We start from the raw sequence: 26,725 nt of genomic DNA, 5'->3' as shown, positions 1-26,725 counted from the left end.
AAAAAAGAAATTATAACGTTTTCGTTAATAATTACTATTAAATAGATATATTTAAAAAATAGTTTAGAAAAAGCACAAATTTATTAAAAAAAAAAAAGTTCCACGCGATGTAAAACAAAAGGTAAAATTAAAAAACCAAAATTATAAAAAGAACAAAACTAATATTTTTAAGGCTAAACTGGTTTTAAAAAAAAGCCAAGTTGGCAAAACTTGGCCTTAAAAAGACCAATCTGCAACGCTTTTATTTTTACCGGAAGTGTTCATTTAATCGCAGTAAATATCATTAAATTTATTATCATATTTATATTTTTATTTTATTTTATAAATATTATAATTTTTAATTGCATCTTAAAAAAAATTATTTATTGGTTTCAAATTATATATATTTTATTATATTCAGGTCACGTGTTTAAATTAATTTAGGTCCGGCCGGAAGTCGCAGTTATCGTTCTTTTTAGTTCTAATCCAGGAACATGGCGGCCACTACAATTTCAAAGAAGCGCAAGGTTTGTAAATTTTCGTTATTTTATATGCTTCAACTTTTGGAAAAAATGTGAATATATGAAAAATAGATATTTGTAGATTTGTTTTATATGTGTTTGGCGATTAATGGTGATTATATTCTAAGGATGTTTACAGATAATGATAAGTCGATCCTTCGCCAAACACATGGCTCCCTCGTTCAATGCCTCGTAATATTTATTAATCGTGTATGTGGTTTTAGTTTCGTTATGTGATTAAGGTTTACGCTTATTTTTTTTTTTTTGTTTTTAAAGTTTTTTTTTTTTATACTAAAAAAAAATCTTTAACGTCCGATCCGATCGTTTCGAAACCGAATCCTAACATGGCGGCTACTGTAAAGGAAAAAAAAAAATTCTTAATTCCTTCTCAGAAATTATTTATTTTTTTTTTATACCTTTCGTGTCTGAATTGAAAATATTGATAAATATTTTCATATCTATGCGTAATTGTAATGCTTGATTATTTGAATATTTTTGCTTTAGTAAGTTTTTCTCTCGTTATTTCCTGAAGTTAGGTTCAATATTATAATAGGGTCGCTTTTACACCGGCTTCCTTTCTAGTTTTCTATAGAAATGTTGGCGGACGTGAACGAGCTTTTCCTTCCAACCGTAAAATTATTGTCGATAACAGACTTAACTTTCATATTAGCAGGAAAAAAAATGAAAAAGTTTGTTTTGTTTTACTATACACATAGATTCGAAAAAGTTGTCAAACAAATATATAACAAATGTTATCAAAGGCAAGATAAGTTACTTATCTAAGATAATTTTTTGGTGTTTTTATTTAATGTGACATGTTTATTCGGCTCGAAAAACAGTGTTTACCGATGTATTTGAAAATGCAAATGGCGGCATGCTCGTTGTTGAACACGGTAAGATTGGGAAAACGAATTTAAACACACACACACACACACACATATATATATATAAAATACTGTTAGGAACTCACTCGATATGTTATCGTGACATAGGCGGACATATATTCGGTGGGTTTCTAACAGTATTTTTTATAATTTGTTTGTTTGAACTCATTTTCCCAAACTTAGTGTTCAACAGCGAGCATGCCGCCATTCTTTTTAAAATACATCGATAAACGATTTTCCGAACCGATTACGTTTTAAAATGAGTAAAACCACTAAACTTTTTCGAATAGGTAGAAGAGCAATTTATCTTGCCTTTGATAAAATTTGTTATATTGTACTTGTACAGTTTAATCAAGACATTAAAAAAAATCAAAATATCGAAAAGGTCGTAATTTTCCGTTTTGAACTGAAGATCTCCGAAAAAAAAAAAAAATCACTTAAGTAGTTTTATTTATTTTTTTACAGCAGAAAAACACGTTTTTATGACGACACGTTAAAGGTGGACATCTGTTTTTTAGAAACGCCACGGGAAGATAACCGTGGCTACTGAGAGTAAGCGCCGACACTCCCTCCCCATCTTTAATACTAGCTTTTTTCCTAAAGATCGAATCGTTTGCTTGGTATCATAACAAATTGTTTGGTACTTGTACAGTTTAATCAAGACACTAAAAGATGAAAATATCGGAAAAAGGTTATATTGTACGTATCCGTTAACATGTTAAATTGAATAAAAACACGAAAATTATATCCAGTTTGGTAGAAAAGTAACTTATCTTGCCTTTGATAACATTTATTTGTTATATATTTGTTTTTTGACAACTTTTTCGAATCTGTGTACAGTAATACAAACCCAAAAACCACACGTTCGCGTTAGCTGTCTACCTTTGCGCGTAAAGAAATTTGTGCCTCCATACCTGAAAACTAGTCACATTTTATAATTTTTTGCCTTTAAAAAAAAAAAAAACCCAGTTCAAGAAATATATATTTTTCTTTTCTCAAAAAATACGAGTTTTAGATTTAAGATTTAATTTCCACTTTATGGAGTGAATGTTTTTTAATATCTAGAAAAAAAAACATTGAATGAAATAGAAATAATTTTCGTAATAAAAAAAAAAATAAAGCTAAACTTTCTATGTAAGATAAGGTTAAAAAAAAAAAAAAACGTGTTTTTATTTTTTTTAAATTTTTTAAAGGTTTTTAAACTTCGAACTTGTAAATTTCTAAAAACAAAAACACTTTTTGTTTTAAATTTAAATATATTGATCTTTTATCTTCAATTTGTGATAAACTTTGGTACATAAATTAGTTTTAATAGACATTTCAAAATGGGGGGGGGGTGAATTAAAAAAAGAAACGCTTGTCTAAAATATTCGGTTTATTGGAAGGAGCATAAAATTTCATATTGACCCTGAAAATATTGGAAAAATTTAACCAGTGGAAAAATTTTAATAGATTTTTAAAGTTTTTTTTTTTTTTAAGTGGAAGCTTATGTTCTGCTTACATTGTCAATTAAATATTCAACGCTGACAATTTTTTTTCTATTTCATTCAATATTTTCTTTTTAGATATATTTAAAAAAATTTCACTCGATATAGTAGAATTAAAATATTAAATCAAATTCATGTATTTCTTTGAGGAAAAAAAAATTCAACTGTCAAGGCAAAAACTTGTAAGTAAAATGTGACTAATCTTCAACTATGGGGACACATGTTTCTTCTAGCACAAGGCTAGACGGCTAATGCGAACGTGTTTTTTTACGTCCATCTGTATTTCAAAACAAGAACACTACTTGCGTTTCGCTAACACGTAACAATGGCGGCTTTTTCAAATAGTTGTTTTAAAAAAAATTCTTTTGTTTAAAAATACATGGAATTTAAAATATAAATATGGATAAATTCTTAATGAAGAATGGAAGTACCATTTTTTAAGTAAGTGATTTTTTGGAATTTATATATATTTATCAAAGCAAGTTAAAATTTGATTTTAATCTTTTTTTAAAGAAAACCGATTTAAAAAAAAAAAAACGAATATTGCATAATTTGCCAGTAAACCTGTTATTTAAACTTTGGTCTTTGCTCCTTTTAATTGAAAAATATTTAGGGTTTGAATTACATTTTTCAAGTAGTTATAAGCTTGGAAAGATAGGTCGAATTATTATTCAATTTTATCATGCATTTTTTTTTTTGTTTTCTGACACCTAGTCCACTGCCACAATTTTTAACATGGGGGGCCTCCCTTGGGGTGTTTATTTCAAAAGCTGTTAACATTTTGAAAGAAAATTGTGGTGGTGAAGGTGAACCTGATGTAAAAATTTACCTAGATTTATCAGTGATAGGTAAATTTTTGTTTGTATGCGTGTGATAAATTTTATCACACGCATACAAACATGGCCGCCAGTGAATTACAGTGCATAATACAGGTCTTTATATCTCCAAAATGCTTTTTTCTGCAAAATTTAAATGAGATTTTCTTATTCAGCATAGAAAACCTAGGAAAGTGGTCATTTTAAAGAAAATTGTAAAGGTGGACCGAATGCAAAAAAAAAAAAAAAAAAATACAAATACCCCTAAATACTTGGTAGCTATATTTAAGGCTTCGACTGTCTCCCTCCCCTTTTGTGTTAACGAACCAGTCAAAGCAATCTCTATTGCCACCATATGATTTGTGAGGTGAAATTGAATTTAGGGACTCCAGTCCACACCATTCACAGAAGTCCACGAATGGAGAGAAAAGGGTAAAAAAAAAAAAAAAAATTAAATATTTAACAAATGTTACCAAAGGAAAGTTATTCTTCTACCTACCTGGAGAAGTTTTCTGTGTTTTTAATGTATTTTAACGCTTTTATTTGGTTCGAAAAACAATGTCAAGTTGGTAAGTAAAACTGACAAGAACATACCGTCTTCAAAATGTTCATGGATCCAAACTCTAAAAATTAACAAAATACTGACAGAAATCCACTCGATAAGTTTCACTGCTGACACTTATTAGGTTTACAATTCACAGGTGTGAGAAAGTGATGAAGTAAAAAAAGGTTTACAATTCACAGGTGTGATAAAATGTCTAACGAATGTTATTCTATCTGGAAGAGTTTTTAATGGTTTTACTCTGAAACGTTTGATTCAAAGGTAAGAACACAGTGGCCGCAAAAATGATACTATATAAATATTTCAAGTTTTGATAATGATTTAAAATTATACAAAATACTGCTAGAAACCCACATAATATATATTGACATTTATTGGGTGGATACTGAACTCATTTTCAAGACTTTAAATAATTCACGTTTATTTTCTTGTTCTCACCCAACGCTCGACACTGTTTTTCAAACCAAATAAACGTTTTAAAGTCCCCAAAAAGAAATTCTTTGAGTTCAGTTTTATTTTTGTTGTTGGGCACAATTTTCTTGCATGGGCACATTACTATTGTATATATAAAATAAAGACTGAATATTTATTTTTAAAAATTTTGCTATCAATCATTTCAGTTTGTTGCTGATGGAGTTTTCCGTGCTGAACTCAACAATTTTCTCATGAAGGAATTGTCTGAAGATGGTTACAGTGGTGTTGAAGTGCGTGTCACCCCCACTCGAACAGAGATCATCATTTTGGCCACCCGCACCCAAAATGTCCTCGGAGAGAAAGGACGTCGCATCCGAGAACTGACATCAGTTGTACAGAAACGATTCCACTTTCCAGAAGGATCTGTCGAGGTGAGTCCAAAAATAATTTAAAAATCTTAATAGCAATTTCATACCAGATTATTTTCATTCACCACTTAGTGCAAAATTTGGTTCTTCTCCAAGATAACTTGTATATTTAAAAAAAAAAAGGGGGGGGGCAGTTTTTACAATTGTTCACTGTGCAGAGGGAGACAACTCTATTAAGATTTGTTCGTTTTTCATATGAAAATGATAAACACCAACATTTTTCATATGAAAATGATAAACACCAACATTTTTCATATGAAAATGATAAACACCAACATTTTTCATATGAAAATGATAAACACCAACATTTTTCATATGAAAATGATAAACACCAACATTTTTCATATGAAAATGATAAACACCAACATTTTTCATATGAAAATGATAAACACCAACACCTACGATTGACTTTGTCATTAGCTTCAAATCATCCCATATCCAAACAATAGAAAAAACTTTACAATTAAATCTAAATAGAATAAATAATTGGGCTTCAGTTTCTCAAAACAAAACTGTGTTCAATTTTTTTTTTTTTTTTTTTTTTAATGAAAAATGCATAATGACCTAGTTCTCAAACTAGAGGGCTATAATAACCAATACAAATTTCTCAAAATCATATTTGATGAGAAATTGCTCACAAATTATTTAAAAAGAAAAAAAGCAACAACACCCTCAAACCCCTTTAAGTAGTTACTCGCACAAAATGAAGATCTACAAACTTTTCATAAAATATATAAATACCTTATCCGATCTCAATTAGACTAAGCCAATTTCATCTATAGATCACTGAGAAAGTCATATCTAAAAAATATTAGACCTGATTTGGCCATGAACGCTTAAAACCAATTCATACCATCCAAAAAATTCCAACAAAAACCTAACAGTCAGACATGGTTCTACCCAGAATGGTAATAGATCTACTGAGACTAAAGCTGCTTTCACGACTGCCAGCAACCACTGTAAAAGAGTAATAAAAAAAAAATGCAAGAGAGCTATATGCTCAATCCGTTAAATCGAAAGTAGCTAAGCAGCGGCTTGGTTCCCATCAGTTTCGGGAAATAGCAAACAGGATCCTGAACAGAAGCGTGCGTTCTGTCCCAGCCATCATCAATGGTCATCTCGTCAGCATCAGACAAGGCCAAAAAAAATCTTCAACCAGAACTTGCCCCCATACTTACAAAACTGTTTAAGCATTGCCTTAAGGAGTGCTTCCCAACACCCTGGAAATCCTCATCAGTATGTCCTGTATTTTAGAATTCAGGTGATAAGTCATCTCCCTCTCAATACAGACCAATAAGTCTCTTGTGTGTCATGAGTAAACTGCTGGGATCCATAGAAATAGTCAAGCACCTCAGCAGAAACAACCTTCTTAGTGACATTCAATATGGTTTCCATTCTGCTAGATCTACAGCAGATGTGCTAACGGTTATATCTCATAGGATTAGTGAATTTCTCGATAAAGGCTTCCTTTCTAGGTCAATTGCTCTTAACATATCAAAGGCCTTCGATAGGTATGGCATAAAGGCCTACTTCACAAAATTTCCAGCTACGGTATAACTGGAAATGTTTTCTCAATTATTAAATCATTTTTCTCTGATAGGCTCATAAGAGTAGTGGTTGATGGGCAGAAATCTGAGGCCCAGAGTATTAATGCTGGAGTCCTTCAGGGGTCCATCCTGGGCCCAACTCTCTTCCTGTCTACATCAATGATCTCCCAAAGCAAATACTTAAATCATTTGTTGACACATGGCAACACATCAAAGGCCGTAAATGACAAAGTTCTCTCTGATTCTCTCTCTCCTCTGATCTTAAGCGTGGTACAATGGGGAAGAGATGGCTGGTTACTTTTAATGCATCTAAAACCAAGCTTCTATCTTTACATCATCAATTGAAATGGATGGCTTTTGTCTTGGAGGCTCCATGTTTTCACAAGCTTCTGTGTTTGACTTTTACTCCTGATCTGAAATGGAACATGTACATCAAATCTGTTGCCAAGGTCGCTGGAAAAATAGCGGGATCCTTCTACCGCTCCAGTAGATATCTCACTGCTGATGCAATTCTCTATCTATATAAAAGCCAAGTATGTCCAAGGATGGAGTACTGCTGCCACATCTGGGCAGGAGCTGCTAAAAACAGCTTATCCTGCCTTGACAGAGTACAAAATAGACTTTGTGGCTTAGTGGGGGATGCCCTTTTCTCTACCCTGCAACCTCTCTCCCACGAAAGACATATTGCAAGCCTGTCTTTGTTTTATCGTTATTTCCATGGCAAGTGCTCATCTGAGCTCCAATCTCTTCCCCCCCCCTCACCAATCTTTCACGATAAACACCCGTCTAGCTGAAACCACTGTCAATAATTTTCCCCACTCTATATCTGTGCTTAAATCAAAACCTACATTCCATGAACAAAGCTTCTTTCTTAGAAGTGCACGCCTGTGGAACTCTCTACCGCTTGCCTGTTTCCCACTTGACTACAACTTGGATGTCTTCAAGTCCAACATAAACAAATTCCTGATGAACCGCCACCTTAAGACGCTTTATCAAATCTACGATACTACCCCATTGATTACTGTACACGTAATAACCCTTATCCCCGAGTGGCTTCTGGGCCTTGATATGTAAAAAAAACAAAAACGTTTTAATAAATTTTCAGCCAGGAGTTTGGCTGTCAAAATTCAATTTAAAAACTCTACCAAACTCATCTGCCAATTTTGGGTCTAAACACTTGAAGTTTAAGATGTAGATGACTTGGACATGGATCAAATTTTTTAATTTGATTTGAGCTCAAAACAAATGTTATGGGGTCAAAATTAAAAATAAATAAATAAAAAAAATTGACCTCTGCAGTCTCTACCAAATGACTTAATCAATTTTTGTTCTAAACATTTGTAATTTTACATAAAGTGTATTCAAACATAGGACAAGCTTTTTAATGGGTTTTTGGAAATAAAAATTTGGCTGCCAAGGGGTCAAAGTTCAAAATATTTTACCTTTTGCTGTCTAAACATTTGAAATTTTACATAAAGTGTATTCAGACATGCAGCAAGCTTTTTAATCGGTTTTTGGGGGAAAATTTGGCTGTCAAGAGATGTTAAGTTGATTAAGTTAATCGGTACAAACTGCCAATCTCCTCTGCCGATTTTGGGTCTAAACTTAATATTTTAGATGTAGGATACCTGGACATGAGTCAAACTTTTTAATATATATATATATATATATATATATATATATAACAGTACATAGGGCCTGGGCTGAACTCCTAGTACTATTTAAAAATCAAATCCACTTCATCCAACCTAACTTATGAAAACATTTTCAACACAAAACATAGTTATTTGAAAGTAAAACAAACAAACAAAAAAAACATTTGGACTAAGAATGGAATCTACACTTAAAAAATTGAAATCCCTATTTCAAACATACACAACCATATAATCTTGAGTATCCCACCATCCCATCCCAAAAAATATTTCTATAACCTTAGTTTAAAAATTTGTCAAAAGCAGAAATCTATACCAACCACCCATCAAGAGGAAATTCATAACATCCTCATACAATATCCAAAATACCACTTTATATGCAGATGGATCCAAGGACAATGAAAAGACAGCCTGCACAGCAGTATCTAATTTTAAAAAAAAAAAAAAAAAAAAAAAAAAAAAACTTTAAAAGGCTCTAACAGAAAGCTCAATCTTTACAGCAGAAGCGTACACAACAAAATTAACGCATGACATTATCTCAAACGGCAATTACCAGATTTACAATCCATAATAACATCACTCAAAAAAAAAAAAAAAAAAAGCCCCCCCCCTCTTCTCATCGTAGAACTGGTATGTGAAGTAAACAATAAGGCTGACAGTGCAGCCAAATCTGCTCTTGTATTCTCCAAAATGGCAACAAAACAAACAAAATTACCCCAAACAAATTATTTCAAATAAGACCCAAGATATATTCCTACCCCCACAAAATCCAGGAAAGAACAAGTTATCCTATCCAGACCCTGCATAGAGCACACAAATCTTATACTATTGAACAAAGAATTACAACTAAAATAAAGAACATACCAAACACCTATCGGTCAAACGCATCCTTATGGAATGTGAAACACTAAAGAACCTCCAGTTTTTCAAAATAATATAAAAAATCTATTTGAATACAATAATATAGAAAACGTCTTTTAAATTCTTAAGAGCTAAAAATATCAAAATCTGAATCGGGGAAAAGTAAAGAATCCCAATTAAAAACATAACTGACCTTAAATAACCCATAGAGATTGAAATGTCAAAAGAAAAATTCAGAACTTTTATTGCTATCTGATTTAAGCTTAAAAAAAAAATGAAAACGTCAAGCTGAAATGTCTGGATTATAAATTTACCTTTGGGATTGGTCTGTTTTTAGGATTCTTGGGATTGTAAATAAATCACTAACATTTTCTGATATGAAAGATTTTATGTTTAATATTTTATGTGAATTTATGAAAAGTTTATATTTTGATTTTGATAGTTACTTGTCACTTATATTTAGATTTTGATAGTCATTTGCATAAAAATTTTTTTATTTTTCTGTTACGAATTTTGCTTCCTTTGACTAAAGATGTCTAATTTGTTCAGAATCTATATTTATGATAACTTTAAAAGCCCTTAACTTATTGTCTATATAATATTTTGCTTGCTCTTTAGCTAATCTATGCGTAAAAGAAAAAAGTCAAATACCATTTTTGAAGTTCAAGAACGGATAAGAATGAGATATCTCTTTGATGTAGCCTCATTTTCAAATATTTTAATGTATGAACATTTTTGTAATAGTGTGAGAAAGAAACTATTTCGACTCGCAGTTCTTCATTAAAGAAAGCAAAACCTTATGTAAAAAAAAAAGTTGGTGCTGAACTGAATGAGTAAATTAAAGATCGTTTCTTACAATGTGATTTTATTATTTATATTGAACTATGTAGCACAATATTACTTTGAGTATTTATTATCACTTATTAATTTATCTTATTTGGGTCAGTTCTGTATTTAAAATACAACTGACAATATTTTCATAGAAATGTTAAACCCATATTTGCTGCGTATTAGTTTTTCTGTAAAAAGCAAAACAAAACAAACCTAGTTCTTTGTTCTATCCAGAAAAATATCAGCTTTATTTGTTTAAATATATTTCTCATTCCGTGGAATTTCCACAAATCCTAATATTAAATACTTTTTATAGATAGTAAAGTAAGTAAACCAAAAATCTTTTTCGTTAATTTCCCAACTGCGTTTCATTAAAAATTTCTTTTGTAAAAACACATCTTCATATTTTAATATCTTTTTTTTTCTTTCTGCCAGCTTTATGCTGAAAAGGTTGCAACACGTGGTTTATGCGCCATTGCTCAGTGTGAGTCTCTTCGCTACAAATTAATTGGTCAATTGCCAGTGAGAAGGTGAGCATTTTTGGTTCTTATTTTATGGTTGGTTTGAACTCTGCCAGCCATAACTGCTGGGTGGCCACATGCATTTTTATTTGTTTGATAGCAAACATTCTCCTCAAAATCAGCAGCTGGAAGCCGTGACAAGGTAAATCAGTTCCTTCACTTTTGTTGTTCTTCAGTATTTCTATTGTGAAGCAATTTATTGAAATAGAAAGGACATTATTAAAATGTGCACAATAAAAATTATAAAAAGATAACTATCGAAAAAGACTGCGTTATTTTTATCTGAAAGAATTCCTGTAGTGGCAGAGAATCAAAACCAACTATTTTTGGAATCTTATTGGATTAGGTTTTTTTATGTTTGAAATTTTATTTTGATTTCAATAATTTCATTTAATTTTTACTTTCGTAAACATATCTCCTATACAATACATAATACTGCAGAAATTTTCCTCTGGATCAAAGTATCGTAGGTTTGCAACAACAGATGCCACATACAAATTTAATATGACTAGGCTAATAGCCACTATCTTCTGTAGCTTTCAACCACCATCTTATGCACATTCATCCGTGATATTAAAATGCTACGTTGCATCCTATGAGCAACACATTAAAATCGCAACATCTTTAGAGGAAAAAGTCCATATTTTTCTCTTTAACTATTTAATCCTCCAACTAATAATTGTAGTTGTCACTGAAACGAATTCTACACTTTCCACAGATTCTGTGCTTTCACCGCCTGTTACTGGCTATTAAATACATTGACCTAAGATAATCTTCAGTTTCCAATTCATAATTAATAACAGCTCCTTTGCCAAACTCTGTCCATTCTAATTGGCTGAACTCTGATAATTCTCATATTCTAAAATCCAATTCTATGCTTCATAAACGAACGGTTACTAACAATACAATATGGCGTCACTAAGAGACGTATTAATTCGCACAGTGTCAAGTTTGTTTCACACTTAGGTCATTAGTTGTGTGTGTGTTGCCCTTCACAATTCACTAGGTATTTTCTATAAACATTAACAATACGCAAAATATTTATATAGTCCGTGCATGCATGTTCCAAAAAACAAACTTTTGTAAAACTATTGCAAAAAAAAAAAAAAATATACTCTGTAAATTTATTTTTATTTTAATTATTTAAACACTCGCCCACAGCAACGTGTGACCAAGTACAGCTTGTTTATTGTGAATTCAAATAAAATTTTTTTCTAATTTCATTAACATATTTCTTATAAAATGTCAAAATAAACTTTTTTTTTGTTAAAAGTGCAAATATAGACTGATTGTTATTTTTATCTGGAAATATTTTTTTTTATTGTATATTTTCAATAATGTTCTATTTTTATTTAATAAATTGTTTCACAAAATAAATACTGAAGAACAATAAAAGCAAAGGAACTGATTTGCCTCGTCACAACTTCCAGATGCTGGAAGTTAGGAAATACGTAATAGTCATTACCAAAAATGGTAATCAGTTGGTGCTATATCTGATGAATAAGATGGATGAGAAGCTAAAGTTTTATTACTATATTTTGAGTGCGTTCTTGTGCAACAAGAGGATTGGGTGATCCCCAATCAATACCTCACTTTATGTGTGCGTTTCCTCATTTCATCCATTGATTGTATTCATCTGCTGATATTGCCTTACCAGATCTCATGCTGGTGTGATGAATGACACCAGCTGAGGACAACCAATCATTAACTTTTGACCAAGGCTCGGTTTTGGTGCCCGTTTTAGAATTTTATTTTTCAACTATCTTGCTAAATGTTTGCGATTGTTTTTAAAAGAATCCATTTTTCCTCGTGCATAACAGTATGATGTAGAAATTTGCCCTCCAAAAAGTTCCAGCAAAAAACTTAATAGCCAGCCGTGTTTCTCTCCAGAATGTGCTGCTGCCATTGTGCACAGAAATCACCATTGCTCCCAATATAATAGATGTACTGAGACTAAAGCTGCCTTCAGGGCTTCTAGTAATCACGGTAAAAGAGTAATAAAAAACGCAAAAGAGTTGTATGCTTAGTCTCTTAAGTCCAAAATAGCTGAGCAGCAGCTTGGTTCCCACCAGTTTTGGCAAATACAAGCAGGGTCCTGAATAGAAGTGTGCTCTATCTCAACCATCATCAATGGACCTGACATAATCTCGTCATCACAGACAAAGCCAAAGTCTTTGCAGCTAATTCTACCCTATGCGATTAGAGCAGCCAATCTCCCATATTTCCTTCTGTGCCTTAAAAAAAAAAAAAAACACGCTATGCGACATACAAACATTTGTGCATGATGTTGTCAAGCTAATCAAAAATCTTGATTCTGTACTTTCCTAAGGTTTGTTCTAAACTGACCCTCTTTTATTTTTTCTTCTCTTTCCAGGGCTTGTTATGGTGTTTTACGTTTTATTATGGAGTCTGGTGCCAAAGGCTGTGAAATTGTTGTCTCTGGTAAGCTGAGAGGTCAAAGAGCCAAATCCATGAAATTTGTGGATGGTTTGATGATTCACAGTGGTGATCCAGTCAATGATTATATCGATACAGCTGTACGTCACGTGTTGCTCCGTCAAGGTAAGACCCCAGTTTCTACAAGAAAGATCTGCATGGCTTTTTAAACTTAAAAATAATATTTTTTTTTTTTATTTCAAATAGTCACAATGAAAGTTTTAAAAAGTTTCTTGAATTTTCTGACACCCAAAATGTACATTTTGGTATATCTAGCAGATTCCTTTGACCAAATTTCAAGCTTGTGGGTTTATTCAAAACCTTTTGGTTCTTGTGCAGTTTCCCCCATATTTATAAAATCAAAGAAAAAAAATCTGTGCATGTGTATTTTTTGTATGAGAAAATAAAATTTTGAGAGAAGAAAGCCTGTTTTGCCTCATCATCTTGAAAATAATCTCAAGAATTTGTATATACTGAAATTAAAATTTATTCCAAAAATCACATAGGTTAAATAGTTTTCTTTTTAATTAAGAAAATTAAATTTTATGAGGAAGGAATGACTGTCTCTGTGATGACATCTTGAAAATAATCTCAAGCAAGAGATAACTTAACTATAATTCAAACGTGCAAGTTTTTTTTTTATATCTATGAATTCTATTAATTGCTTAAGAATAATTTTCTTCATAAAAATAAAACTACTTGATCAATTTTTTTTTATATTGTCGTCATATGCACATGCATCCTGAAGATTTTTTTTTTTCTGAAAGAAAATGTTTTGTCAAACTTACTGACTTTTCATAAAATTTCACTGAAAAACTAATCTTGTTTAAAAGTGGATTTTTTCTGTTAGATTTCTAATTTTATGAGATAACCATATTGTGAAACTAGATTATTCGAGGTAAAGAGGAACAAATGAGTTTGCTATATTGTATCTCATCAAAGCAGAAAAGGACTTATTTAAAAATATATATATATATTAATTTTTAAGTAAATTTCAGTAAAATGATTCTGTAAACTTGAGTAGGATTCTGACATCAGCTTGTATTTTTAAAATTTTTTTTTTCAATATGTAGTACCATATATGCCGACAAAAATTTTAAGTGGTCATTTCGAACATTTCACTGAATTTTTAATTTTCATATCTAAATAAGGAAACCTGAAAAAGGACTTTTTTGTTCATCTTTAAAGATTTTTTTTTTTTCCCCTAGGTGTCTTGGGAATCAAAGTAAAGATTATGTTGCCATTTGATCCCAATGGTAAAATTGGACCCAAACGTCCATTGCCTGATCATGTCAGCATTGTGGAGCCAAAAGAGGAGGTCATTGTCCAGACTCCTTACAGTGAGCACAAAGGCGCCAAGCCTGCAGCCGAAGCTGCGCCTGTGCCGCAATAGAGGGTGAGTGCGATTCACTTTTTTACCTTAAGTTTTTTTTTTTTCTTTTATTTATTTATTTATTTATTTTTTCTTTTTTTTCTTTTTTTTTTTTCTTTTATTTTTTTATTTTATTGTTAGTAATTTCATTTTTTAAATATTTTTTTTCCAATTATTTAAAAATTTTGTAAATATGAAAGTTTTTGTTTTTATTCAGATTTCCTTCTATATTAAAAATACGAGTATAAACTTTTGTACATGCCCACGATGGAACAAAAAGATCATGATTCAAGTTTTATGAGAAAATAAAATCTTAGAGAAAAATACCTGTTTTGCCTTACGATCTTGAAAATAATCTCAACCAAAAAGATAACTTTTTAATAATTCAAATTTGTGAGATTTTTGTAGTGTCTATGAATTCCCATTAATTGTTTTCCTTTTTCTTCATAGAATAAAAACTTTGAATAATTCACATGATTTGTTTTGTCACTGGCTTGTACATAATGCAGACTTTTAACGTATGAGGAATTCTGGACAAGAAATCAAGTTTCCAAATTTTTCTTTTACCTAAATTTTTTGTTTTTCTTAGATTTTTTTTTTTTTTTTCTTTTACCTAGATTTTTCTTTCTTTTACCTAGATTTTTCTTTCTTTTACCTAGATTTTTTTTTTTCTTTTACCTAGATTTTTTTTTTCTTTTACCTAGATTTTTTTTTCTTTTACCTAGATTTTTTTTTTCTTTTACCTAGATTTTTTTTTTCTTTTACCTAGATTTTTTTTTTTTCTTTTACCTAGATTTTTTTTTTTCTTTTACCTAGATTTTTTTTTTTCTTTTACCTAGATTTTTTTTTTTCTTTTACCTAGATTTTTTTTTTTCTTTTGCCTAGATTTTTTTTTTTCTTTTGCCTAGATTTTTTTTTTCTTTTACCTAGATTTTTTTTTTTCTTTTACCTAGATTTTTTTTTTCCTTTTACCTAGATTTTTTTTTTTTCCTTTTACCTAGATTTTTTTTTTTTCCTTTTACCTAGATTTTTTTTTTTTTCCTTTTACCTAGATTTTTTTTTTTTTCCTTTTACCTAGATTTTTTTTTTTTTCCTTTTACCTAGATTTTTTTTTTTTTCCTTTTACCTAGATTTTTTTTTTTTTCCTTTTACCTAGATTTTTTTTTTTTTCCTTTTACCTAGATTTTTTTTTTTCCTTTTACCTAGATTTTTTTTTTTTCCTTTTACCTAGATTTTTTTTTTTTCCTTTTACCTAGATTTTTTTTTTTTCCTTTTACCTAGATTTTTTTTTTTCCTTTTACCTAGATTTTTTTTTTTTCCTTTTACCTAGATTTTTTTTTTTTCCTTTTACCTAGATTTTTAGATGAGGTTTTTGTTTTAGCATCCTTTTAGTTAATTTTAATGGAAATTGTTTTTAAATCTTATTTAAAAATTTTTTTTTTTTCTTTCAGATGTGATTTCTGTGTACAAAAAACAAAACAAAATAAACATTTTAAAAAAAAAAAATCTGCATTTGTTTTCATTGCAAACTGAATTGTTGTAGTTCAGTTTTATCATGTCTACAAAATCAAAAGTTGCTATTTTTCGGCTTGTGTAGAAAAGCCATAAAAAATAAATTCTTCCAAATAGCATATTTGAAACAATTGTTTTTTAGTAAAATTTTGTTAAAGTCATGTTTGCAACTTTCTGTAGTTGAATCCATTTCTTGCTGCATGACTTTTTAAAAAAAATTTTTATTATCCAAATCAGTGGAGTTAATAGTTTTATTGGAAAAGTGGTGTTTTATTAATGAAATTAAATCATAAGACTAAAATTTTATTTTATGACCTGTCTTATTGTTCCTCTGCACTCACCGAAAAAGTCGAAATCCCATCATTCACTTGCATGTAAATTTGACTTCCGATTAACAATTGAACAGCAATTTAAGATGGAAGGTCTAAATTTGACGAATGCAATTTGTATATACGCCACATTAAATTAACACCCTCGACCAGCACAGATAATCATAGTTGCAAAAATTCATTCTTCAGATTTTTCACAAGCAATACCAGAATCTTTAACAGACTTAATTTAAAATAAGGATTAATTTTCCTCTTGGCCGACTGCACCTGTTGTAATGATGTAAGTGATGGAGGTCTGTACAGATTCCTCCTAAGAAAATGCTGAATAAAACTGAAAATTTTTTTGGTTTTTGACTCTCTGCTTACGAGTTGACAATGAGATGCTAATGCATACTTGATACTTTTTTTTTTTTTTTTTTTTAAATCTTTTCCTGACATCCAGTCCTAAATGGTACACATCTGTTCCAATCTTGCTTGTCTCTGTCTAGATCTAAGTTCAGAGACCTCTGATGTCTCTTAGTTTTTTAAAAATTAATTTTCACTCCTAACAAGGCACCATTCCACTTTAAAGTTTTGAAGTAGGGGGCTATTATCAGAGACATAAGTTGCAGAGATATTAGGAAGGGAGATGAGCAGCAAGATGTCTGTTCACATTACACTTGAACTTCTGCATGTCAGTACAGTTGGGAAAGCAGAATTCCGGAAAGTAGTTCTAAAGTCTAGCAGTTCTGGGGAAAAACTATTGAAGTAGGATTTCTTACATCTAGGGATCTGTGTAGGAGTGGTATTTAGCTGCTTGTCAGGGGTATTTATGCCAAGGGGGTACAAGTTCTTGTAGTTCGTCAGGGCATTCACCATTAAAATATTTGTGGATGCAACATTTCATCAATATTGATATTCGGGCCAATTTTGATAATTTTATATTTTTCATTCGAGAAATCCCTATGCATAAAAAAAATATTTCCTGTATTGTCTTCCGCATTGAGTTTTATACTTTCTAAAAAAATTAAAACTGAAACTGATTTTTTAATTGAGTCTGACTACTGTTCTCATCTTGGGTGTTGTTTTCTACAACGTTTCGGGCGATTCCAACCTTCAGGTGTCTCTTGTTGAACTCTCATAATCTGCATAAAAATTCAAACGAAACCCTTTATTTGAATCTGTGATGGTAGAATTGCTAATTACTTAGGTTTTCTATGCAGTCATGATTGACAGGATGAGAGTATCTTTGTGAATTAAAGGGTTCTATGCTAAAGACTGCTAAACAACATCAATGTCAGGAAGTTGATCTTTTGGGACATGTGGCCAGAACAGACAGCCCAACAAAAGATCTCTTTGGTACAACTGCTGGTGAAAGACCGAAAACAAGAATGTCAGATAACGTGAAGAACATTGATGAGAATGGTGGAGAACCAGGATCAAATGGCGACGATTCGTGAGGAGTGCCACGGCTGGTCAGTAATAACCATTCCGTCAAAGAGAGAGAGATTGAAAATTTTATGGAGATTTCGAAGTTTGATATACCTGCAGAAGGTCGGAGATTATATCGACTGAAATGTGAAAATAACATTCTAGGTAAAAACAATAATTCAAATCACATTTTTTATTTTTATATCAATTAGTGATGAGACGATTCCGATACATATATCGGTTTGAGATGTCAAACTTGATGCCAGCAAAGCAACTGGATTGACAACATTCCAATCAGTAAACTTTCAGTTTTTAATGCGGGAAAAAATCCAGCTCCCCAAAATATTCTGGATAGGAACAAAAATAAAAACTGTCTCCCTCTGGCATCAATTGAAATGAATGGCTTTCATCTTGGGGAGACTCGATGTTTTGACAAGCTTTACTCTTGTTCTAAAATGGAACATGTACATCAAAGCTGTTGCCAAAGGCACTGGAAAAATGGTGGGATTTTTCTATCCATTCGGTAGATATATATACCTGCCAATGCAATTCTCTACCTATATAAGCCAAGTGCGTCCAGGTATAAGTGGTGATTACCTTGTAAAAAAAACTCCTCCATTGATTGAAGTCAGATGACGTGAATTGTATTGGAACAGATACTACACTTTGCTCCTAGCCAAAGGGCCAAGGAACAGCCTGATGTTATCCATATACTTTATGGATGTAGCCGAAGTGAAAATCAAAAGAAATACTACAAAAAATTTAAGTGAAGTTTCTTGTATTTTTTTTTTTTTTTTTATACATCAAATTTTGTCTAGAGAAGGGCTTGAAAACGGACATTGAAAAGTTGTATTGACCCTGGCATTAATATCGTGCTGTTTGGATGTACATCCATCATGAACAACCTGGATTTTCCTCTTGTTTAATCATATTTAGCATTCATCCAGCAATGCTGTATAATATAATTTTCATTGGAAACCCTTCATGTCGTATGTCGAAACCTACTGCCCTAGTTTTCCCTTCCTCATCCAGTGCATCAGTTAAGACGATCCTAAGATGGAAGCTTCTCACGGTGAGAGGGGAACCTATTGTCGTTCTGTCTACACAGGGAAATTTGAGATTGTGTGGTCTTTTTAGTTGGAGTTGAAGGCAAATCTTCTGAGCAAGCAGTTCAGCCTTCTTGGTTGCCGTTCAGCAATTTCCTGTTGGATTGATTGCCCTTACTTTACTACATTATAAATTTTACAGAAATTGAATTTTTATCTTCTGTGACTGCGTTTTCCAGTTATTCAGGTTTTCTCTTGACTATGGCATTTTCACTCTTACAATGATAAAAACTTTCACTATTAAATTAAATATTGCATAAGATTAAAAATAGCCCTTCCCGAGATTTATTAAAGTAATAACTCTATATAACAAAAATCTCTAAAGGTGGCTTCACAAATTTGCTATAGAATATCTGGTTGCTGGTATGATTGAATCCTTTTTGATAAAAGTCCATAAAAATAGCTGTTGTTGAGTAGAAGTAAAAAAGTATCAATGACAGCATGGCTTTCCTGGTCCAAACCTTTTTTAATCTACATTAACGATCTAAGATTATCCACATCTTTGCAGATGACAATTGTCTATGAAGAAATACTGCTGATGAAGTGCTTGTTGATTCCCTCTCTCTTGGTCTTGTGCAATGAGGGGGGGAGGGTAGTAACTTAGTATCTTAAGTATTTCTTAAAAAAATTCTCTCTTTCCATCATCAAAGCCTGGATCCTTGTTTTATCAAAGTCAAAATTCCTATAAGAGTATTTTCACTCCAAACATAAATGGGAAGCTTACATCAAATCTCTTACTCTGAGCATCATTGATATCTAATGCAATCCTCATTCTATATCAAAGTTGGATACGTCAAAAGAGAGTATTGCTGCCACATCTTGGGAGGTACTGCCCCAGTCTTGACAGAATCTAGAATCAACTTTGAAATCTAGTAGGGGTTACTTACAAACCTACCCTTATTATTTCCATGGAAGGTGCTCGACTGAGCTATAGAGTTCCTCAATGAAGAACTCCTTTCCTTTTCTCTCCCGTGTGCCTAATGTAATTTCCACAAACAGCTTTGCAATAGTTTTGTCTATGGGATACATTACCACCGGACTGCTCTCCTGCAGATTACAACATGGCTGAAATTCAAATTCAGTGTCATAAAATGTGCCTATAAGTAATCAAATTTAGTTCATTTTATTAATCATCGTTTATGTGCAAAATGGATCAAATAGTTTTAACAAAGTGCGCACACAGAGGAAGACATGAAAGTGCTGATGCGCTTATAAAAACCTGGCCAGAGTTAGCTTGGAAATTAATTACTAGCTGTCCCAACACATACCAGCATGCTAAACTGACTAATAATAATTTAACTGAAAATCATTTCATCTTTAAGGCTAATGTGAGATCACTAGATAGGAATCTTTTGACAAGTATTCAATCCTCAAATGCTTATCAAGACTTATAGGCCACTTGAGGATAAGTGTTAATGAGTGTCATACAAGACAACAGTGATGGTGGAAATTAGATAGTTAATTCATTTTAGAGTATGGTCCATCAAGAACTTGTTTAAGTTGGACTTGAAAATGTTATCAGTTAGGAAGCAATTCCACAGTATTGTGGTCCATCAACCAGCAGTTCTGAGAAAAATTTAGTTTTATGCATGGATTGAGATATACTCACTTGTAAGAGTTAGCAGAAAGGAGAAAGCCCTAAGTCTGTTTTGTACTCAGTTGTGGCTGCCATAAATAAGTGACCCTCCTTCCCCGCTATAAAAAAACAAAAAAAACAAACAAACTTTCCTTGCATGAACGGGACTCTCCAATTTCGTCTAGAGAAGACATTGAAAATCTGCACAAACTGAGCTTGGTGTTTCTTCAAGACTAACAGGGATACGCAGCCTTACGTTGGCATATATAAAAGAAAATCAAGTTGTGTTTGACTACACTTGTTAAATGATTTTTGTTTTATTTATTTTTACGTGCAATAATTTAGGAGTTTGCAATAAATTTATTTAAAAAAAAAAAAAATCAAATGATGTCGGCCCACTGTTATGAACTTGGAATAGGGGCAATGTGTGTGAGGAAAAAGTTTTCAACAGTTACGATTTAAAAAGAAAAAAAATTTACGTAAGTAATATTCATGCATTTAAATTAAAATCTGATCTTAATCAACTGCCGATAAATTAAGTCATTAAGGTAGAAAAGTATTTTGTTCTAAATTTCACATAATATACATTCAAGTCCCCTCGCCCTTAAGATAGTATCAGAATCATTCTTATCCATTTTAGATTTCAATTTTTAGCGAGACATGCATACATACATTTGCCATTTATATAATAGAGGAGTCATTCATTACAATTGGAACCAAATTGGGATTAGAATGTTGGTGACGAAAATATAGCTTGGGTTTGGATGCATGGAAATTCAATCAGCCACCAATTGCACCAGGTGTTCAAGGTCAAAAGAGAGAATTCAAAAGATTTTGGTAATTGCCAAAGATGCTAGTATAAGCTGCATATGTCTATGATAAGTGGTGACTCCTTTGCGTAAAAAGCAATTTTTTAATTTGGTGTTTAGGTTTGTCACATTGAGACAAAAAATTGCAAGTTGAATGTGAACAACAAATGTGAAATGCAATTGATAGATATCTTTTATCAAATTCAAGAATTTTAGCAGTAAACTAAAATCACAATTTAATGGCCTGAATATAATGTAAGGAAAAATTATGTACAAGTGATGAATATTGTTTAATCTTTTTTTTCATAATGAAGAACCATTCAACTATTCAGTGATCTTAACAGCACACTTTAAATAATTGCCACTTTCCTTTTGTATGAAGATCCCATGATTTTTTTTTTTTATTCTTGCATTCACCATTTCTACACATTTTAAGAATATTAAAATAGATTTAGTATTACACTTGTAATCTTAACTTGAAATGGTTGTTTACATGAATAAAGTTGCTTTTTCTTTTGCATCTAGATCAAGGAAAATAATCAATTATTTTACACTAACCACCTACAGCGGAAGAATGCTCCACAGAATATTAGAACATTTCATCCATGCTTACAAGTTTACATCTATTCCAAACTAGCGGGGGTACCCGGCGTTGCCCGAGTGTTTGTTTCCGGGACGGGGGGGGGGGGGGAGTTTAAAAAAATGTTATTGTAGGTAAGTAGGAAGGATCAAACCCGGAGTCATGAGTAAAAGTAGGAAAATAAAGTGTGAAAAAAACAAAAAAAAAAAACAAACATCTGCAACGTTAACAGTTCGGCCACCAAGAAAAGTCCATTCCAGTTGTTTAGGAAAAAAAAACAAACAAAAAAAAAAACGACTACGGTAGGTCGGCGCGAACGTGAAAATATAATGTGAATTGTCCAGCACGCTAACCACTATAGAAATAATAAGCCTATAACACACCTCAGATATTGTTCTGCTGTTTGTGCATATTATATTTGCATGAAATATCTTGATTTTTAATCCTATTACGGTCAAAATCCGACGGGAAAAAATTAGTTCATTTTATTTATATAGAGAAGAGAAGAGATAAATTGCTTCTCATGAATTGCCACAGAGAAGGTAGCAAAAAGCTTCACTGTTTTCTACTCACACGCAACTCATTGACACGAGTTAATTCATTAAGAGACATTGTTTATAAGTTGCTTTTATTTTATACAATTGCTATCACAAGAAACATTTCCTTAATTGACACCTTGATTGCATTTGTGGAAATATCAGGATGATTTTAATAAGCAGTCTTCGTTTTACATCATTCTCCAAAATATTTTATTACAAACCAAACACCTCCCATCAAATTCAAAATGGCTTCTTAACCTGACTACCAAGCGATTCAGAAATGAAGGTCTTTAAAAAATTCATACATTTCCTGTATCAAACTTTTTCATTAAAAGTAATCTATAATTTTCAGGTTATTTCATTAGAGACAAAGCTTTTTTTTTTTCTGAATTTACAGGCTTATGTTTTATTTCTATAATCCTCATTGAAACCAGAGCAATTTCATTCCACTGACTTGCTTACTAAGTAAATACTTCCTAAAATCTTTTTTTACATTTCATAAAAACGTTATATTTTCAGGTCGATTAAAAAAAAAAAACAAACCTTGAATTTACTTGCATTTTGTCTGTATTGAAATTTGAGCAATTTTGTTTCAACATGTACACTTAAGATACTTTCTTCATAATTCAATAGAATCAATTCAAATACAAAAATTGTATAAGTTCACCTTCGTCCATTACAATTATTCAACTAGCAGGATGTTAACTGGCATTGCCCAGTGGAAATACCCCTCTCCCACACACAAAATTAAACTAGTTGTTGGTGACCAACGCCTAACGTTAAGAGCAATTTTCGGAATATTCGTTGTCAGCTACCCACCTGCAAAGACAATACCCCCCCCCCCCCATCCCCAATTGCTGGCAGTGTAGAGCAGAGAACAGTAGAAATCTGGCGGCCAGTGTATGCAACATACAAATATCTGTGCGCGAGGTCGCCAAGCTAATCAAGAACCTTGATTCCAGTAAAGCAACTGGCCCTGACGGCATTCCAGTTATAGTGCTGAAAAAGCTCCAACCAGAACTTGCCCCCATACTTACAAAACTGTTTAAGCATTGCCTTAAGGAGTGCTTCCCAACACCCTGGAAATCCTCATCAGTATGTCCTGTATTTAAGAATTAAGGTGATAGGTTATCTCCCTCTCAATACAGACCAATAAGTCTCTTGTGTGTCATGAGTAAACTGCTGGAATCCATATTAAATAGAGAAGTAGTCAACCACTTCAGCAAAAATAACCTTCTTAGTGACATTCAATATGGTTTCCGTTCTGCTAGATCTACAGCAGATGTGTTAACGGTTATATCTCATAGGATTAGTGAATCTCTCGATAAAGGCTTCCTTTCTAGGTCAATTGCTCTTAACATATCAAAGGCCTTCGATAGGTATGGCATAAAGGCCTACTTCACAAAATTTCCAGCTACGGTATAACTGGAAATGTTTTCTCAATTATTAAATCATTTTTCTCTGATAGGCTCATAAGAGTAGTGGTTGATGGGCAGAAATCAGAGGCCCACAGTATTAATGCTGGAGTCCCCCAGGGGTCCATCCTGGGCCCAACTCTCTTCCTGATCTACATCAATGATCTCCCAAAAAACATACTTAAATCATTCGTTGACATCTATGCTGATGACATGAGCATATATGGCAACACATCAAAGGCCGTAAATGACAGTTCTCTCTCCTCTGATCTTGAGCACGTGGTACAATGGGGGAAGAGGTGGCTGATCACTTTTAATGCATCTAAAACCAAGCTTCTATCTGTATATCATCAACGCTCTGATCCCCATCTGGCATCAATTGAAATGGATGGCTCTCGTCTTGGAAAGGCTCCATGTTTTTATAAGCTTCTGGGTTTGACCTTTACTCCTGATCTGAAATGGAACACGTACATCAAATCTGTTGTCAGGGACGCTTGGAAAATGGTGGGATCCTTCTACCGCTCCAGAAGATATCTCACTACTGATGCAATTCTATCTGTATAAAAGCCAAGTACGTCCAAGGATGGAGTACTGCTGCCACATCTGGGCAGGAGCTGATAAAAACAGCTTATCCTGCCTTGACAGAGTACAAAATAGGCTTAGTGGGGGATGCTCTTTTCTCTTCCCTGCAACCTCTCTCCCACAGAAGAGATGTTGCGAGCCTGTCTTTGTTTTATCGCTATTTCCATGGCAAGTGCTCGTCTGAGCTCCAATCCCTTGTCCCCCCTCGCCAATCTTTAATGAGAAACACCCATCTGGCTGAAACTACTGTCAACAATTTTCCCCACTCTTTATCTGTGCCTAAATCCAAACGTAGATTCCATGAGCAAAGCTTCTTAGAACTGTACGCCACGTTTCCCACCTGACTACAACTTGGACGTCTTCAAGTCCAACAAACTCCTGACAAACCGCCCCCTTAAATAAGACACTATCAAAACCCCCAATACTAATGATTACTACAATACTATCTCATTGATTACTGTACACGCAATAACCCTTATCAAGGCCCGAAGGTCACTCAGGGATAAGTGGTGACCTCCATGTAAAAAAAGTAAAAATAAATAAAAATTACAATGCATAATGCAGGTCTTTATATCTCAAACTACTTGTCTCTGCCAAAGTTAAGAGATTGTCTTATTCAGCATAATCAAAAACCTACAAAAATTGTCATTTTAAAGGAAATTGTGGAGGTGGAGATAAAGTAAAAATTTAATGTCTGAACAGTGTTGATAAGGAGTTTGAAAAAAAAAACAAAAAAAGTGTTTGCATAGGCAATGTAATTTAGGGTAAATATATTGTTTAGCAGCATAAATTATTTGACAGACAAAAATTAGAAAAACGTTTTATATAAAGCACATTATTAAACCTAAATAAAACCAGAAAAAATTTAATTATTTTTTCATCATATTTATGAGTGCACTGCAACATTCGAGGCTGCTGTATTGCTTAAAAAAATGTCCTTTCTAAGGTTTGACAGATTGGCCTTTGTAAGGCCAAATTTGCCCTTTTTTACGCTTTTTCATGGAATCAAGTTTTAATTAAGAGTGTAAAAAAGACCAAATTTTGCCATAAAAGGCCACTTTGTCAAATTTTAAAAGCAATATGGCAGCCTTGAATGTTGTAAATTTAGTTCATTAAAAAAAAAATAAAAATGAAATTTTTGGGGTTTATTTGCAGCCTTTGGGTATAATGTGTTTTATCTCTATATAAATAAAATGAACTCATTTTTTCCCGTCGGATTTTGACCTTAATAGGATTAAAAATCAAGATATTTCATGCAAATATAATATGCACAAACGGCAGAACAATATCTGAGGTGTGTTATAGGCTTATTATTTCTCAAATTCCTCGATAATCTTAGATTTCTATACTTTTTCTGCTGAGAAGTCACGGCCAAAATCGGTTAAGATCAATGGAAGTGGTAAAATATTTTCTCTCTAATAAATTCCTCCTCCCCCTGCCACCACTTAACACCGTTTGGGGATCGTTCACAAGGAACAGTTGAGAAGAGAACACCGGTTTGGCTTCGTAGTTCTTTCATGTGAAGTTATTTAAAATCACTAAACTAAGCTGCAGTGCTCTGTGGCGTAGTGGTTAGCGTGCTGGACAATTCACATTATATTTTTACGTTCGTGCCGACCTACCGTAGTCATTTTTTTTTTTTTTTTTCCTAAACAACTGGAATGGACTTTTCTTGGTGGCCGAACTGTTAACGTTGCAGATGTTTTTTTTTTTTTTTTTTTCACACTTTATTTTTCTACTTTTACTCATAACTCCGGGTTTGATCCTTCCTACTTACCTACCATAACATTTTTTAAAACTCCCCCCGCCCGTCCCGGAAACAAACACTCGGGCAACGCCGGGTACCCCCGCTAGTATAAAAATAAAAAAGTTTTTATAATTTGTTTATCTGTCAACAAATGAAAATAAAAAGACATCGTTCAAAGGTTGTAAGCAGTTGACACGGTAAGTAATATGATTGAAGCACAGGAAAATACATAAGTACAAGTGTCCACAGTAATAATAAATGTTAAAAAACAAGAAAAATATAAAAAAAAAACAAATAGCATCGTGTAAGGGTTGTAAAGACGTTCCAAAATCGAAAAATAAATAATGGTACCTGTGCATACATTAATGTGTGAAGAAGTGGATTCTGGAATAATAGAATTGTCCAATCTCAGCCAATCAGATGTGGCGTTTTTGAGAAAGGAGAATTTATTACTCTTTAAATGGGGTATTTTTTTTTTATTTTTTATTTATTTATTCATTTTTTTTTTTTTACACGGTAGTCACCACTTATCAAGGCCCAGAAGCCACTCGGAAATAAGGGTTATTGCGTATACAGTACGTTAGTATTGGAGATTTGATAAAGTGTCTTATTTAAGGGGGCGGTTCGTCAGGAATTTGTTTATGTTGGACTTGAAGACATCTAGGTTGTAGTCAGGTGAGAAACAGGCAAATGGAGCAGAGTTCCACAGGCGTGCACTTCTAAGAAAGAAGCTTTGTTCATCGAATCTACGTTTTGGTTTTGGCACAGATAAAGAGTTGGGAAAATTTTTAACAGTGGTTTCAAGTAGTG

General features: G+C 32.5%; 1 protein-coding gene across 1 annotated transcript; it reads left to right on the top strand.

Moving 5' to 3' along the window:
- The first annotated feature begins 378 nt into the window (after positions 1-378).
- On the top strand, positions 379-15,816 carry LOC145259139 (small ribosomal subunit protein uS3). Its single transcript, XM_080116834.1, has 6 exons — positions 379-506; positions 4,869-5,093; positions 10,417-10,511; positions 12,877-13,064; positions 14,147-14,334; positions 15,762-15,816. Exons 1-5 carry the CDS (start codon positions 474-476, stop codon positions 14,329-14,331), a joined length of 726 nt encoding a protein of 241 aa, XP_079972960.1. The 5' UTR covers positions 379-473; the 3' UTR covers positions 14,332-14,334; positions 15,762-15,816.
- Positions 15,817-26,725: the final 10,909 nt, after the last annotated feature.

The sequence above is a fragment of the Euprymna scolopes genome, chromosome 34, assembly GCF_053919585.1.
Source record: "Euprymna scolopes isolate OS-2025 chromosome 34, ASM5391958v1, whole genome shotgun sequence".
Lineage (NCBI taxonomy): Eukaryota > Metazoa > Mollusca > Cephalopoda > Sepiida > Sepiolidae > Euprymna > Euprymna scolopes.
Note: the sequence above shows the minus strand (reverse complement) of the source record. Positions and strands in the feature narration are given on the sequence as shown.

Coding starts and splice junctions, on each gene's coding strand:
- LOC145259139 (XM_080116834.1), top strand. CDS start 474: ATGGCGGCCACTACAATTTCAAAGAAGCGCAAG. Junction 507..4,868: donor CAATTTCAAAGAAGCGCAAG/GTTTGTAAATTT, acceptor CAATCATTTCAG/TTTGTTGCTGATGGAGTTTT. Junction 13,065..14,146: donor TCACGTGTTGCTCCGTCAAG/GTAAGACCCCAG, acceptor TTTTTCCCCTAG/GTGTCTTGGGAATCAAAGTA.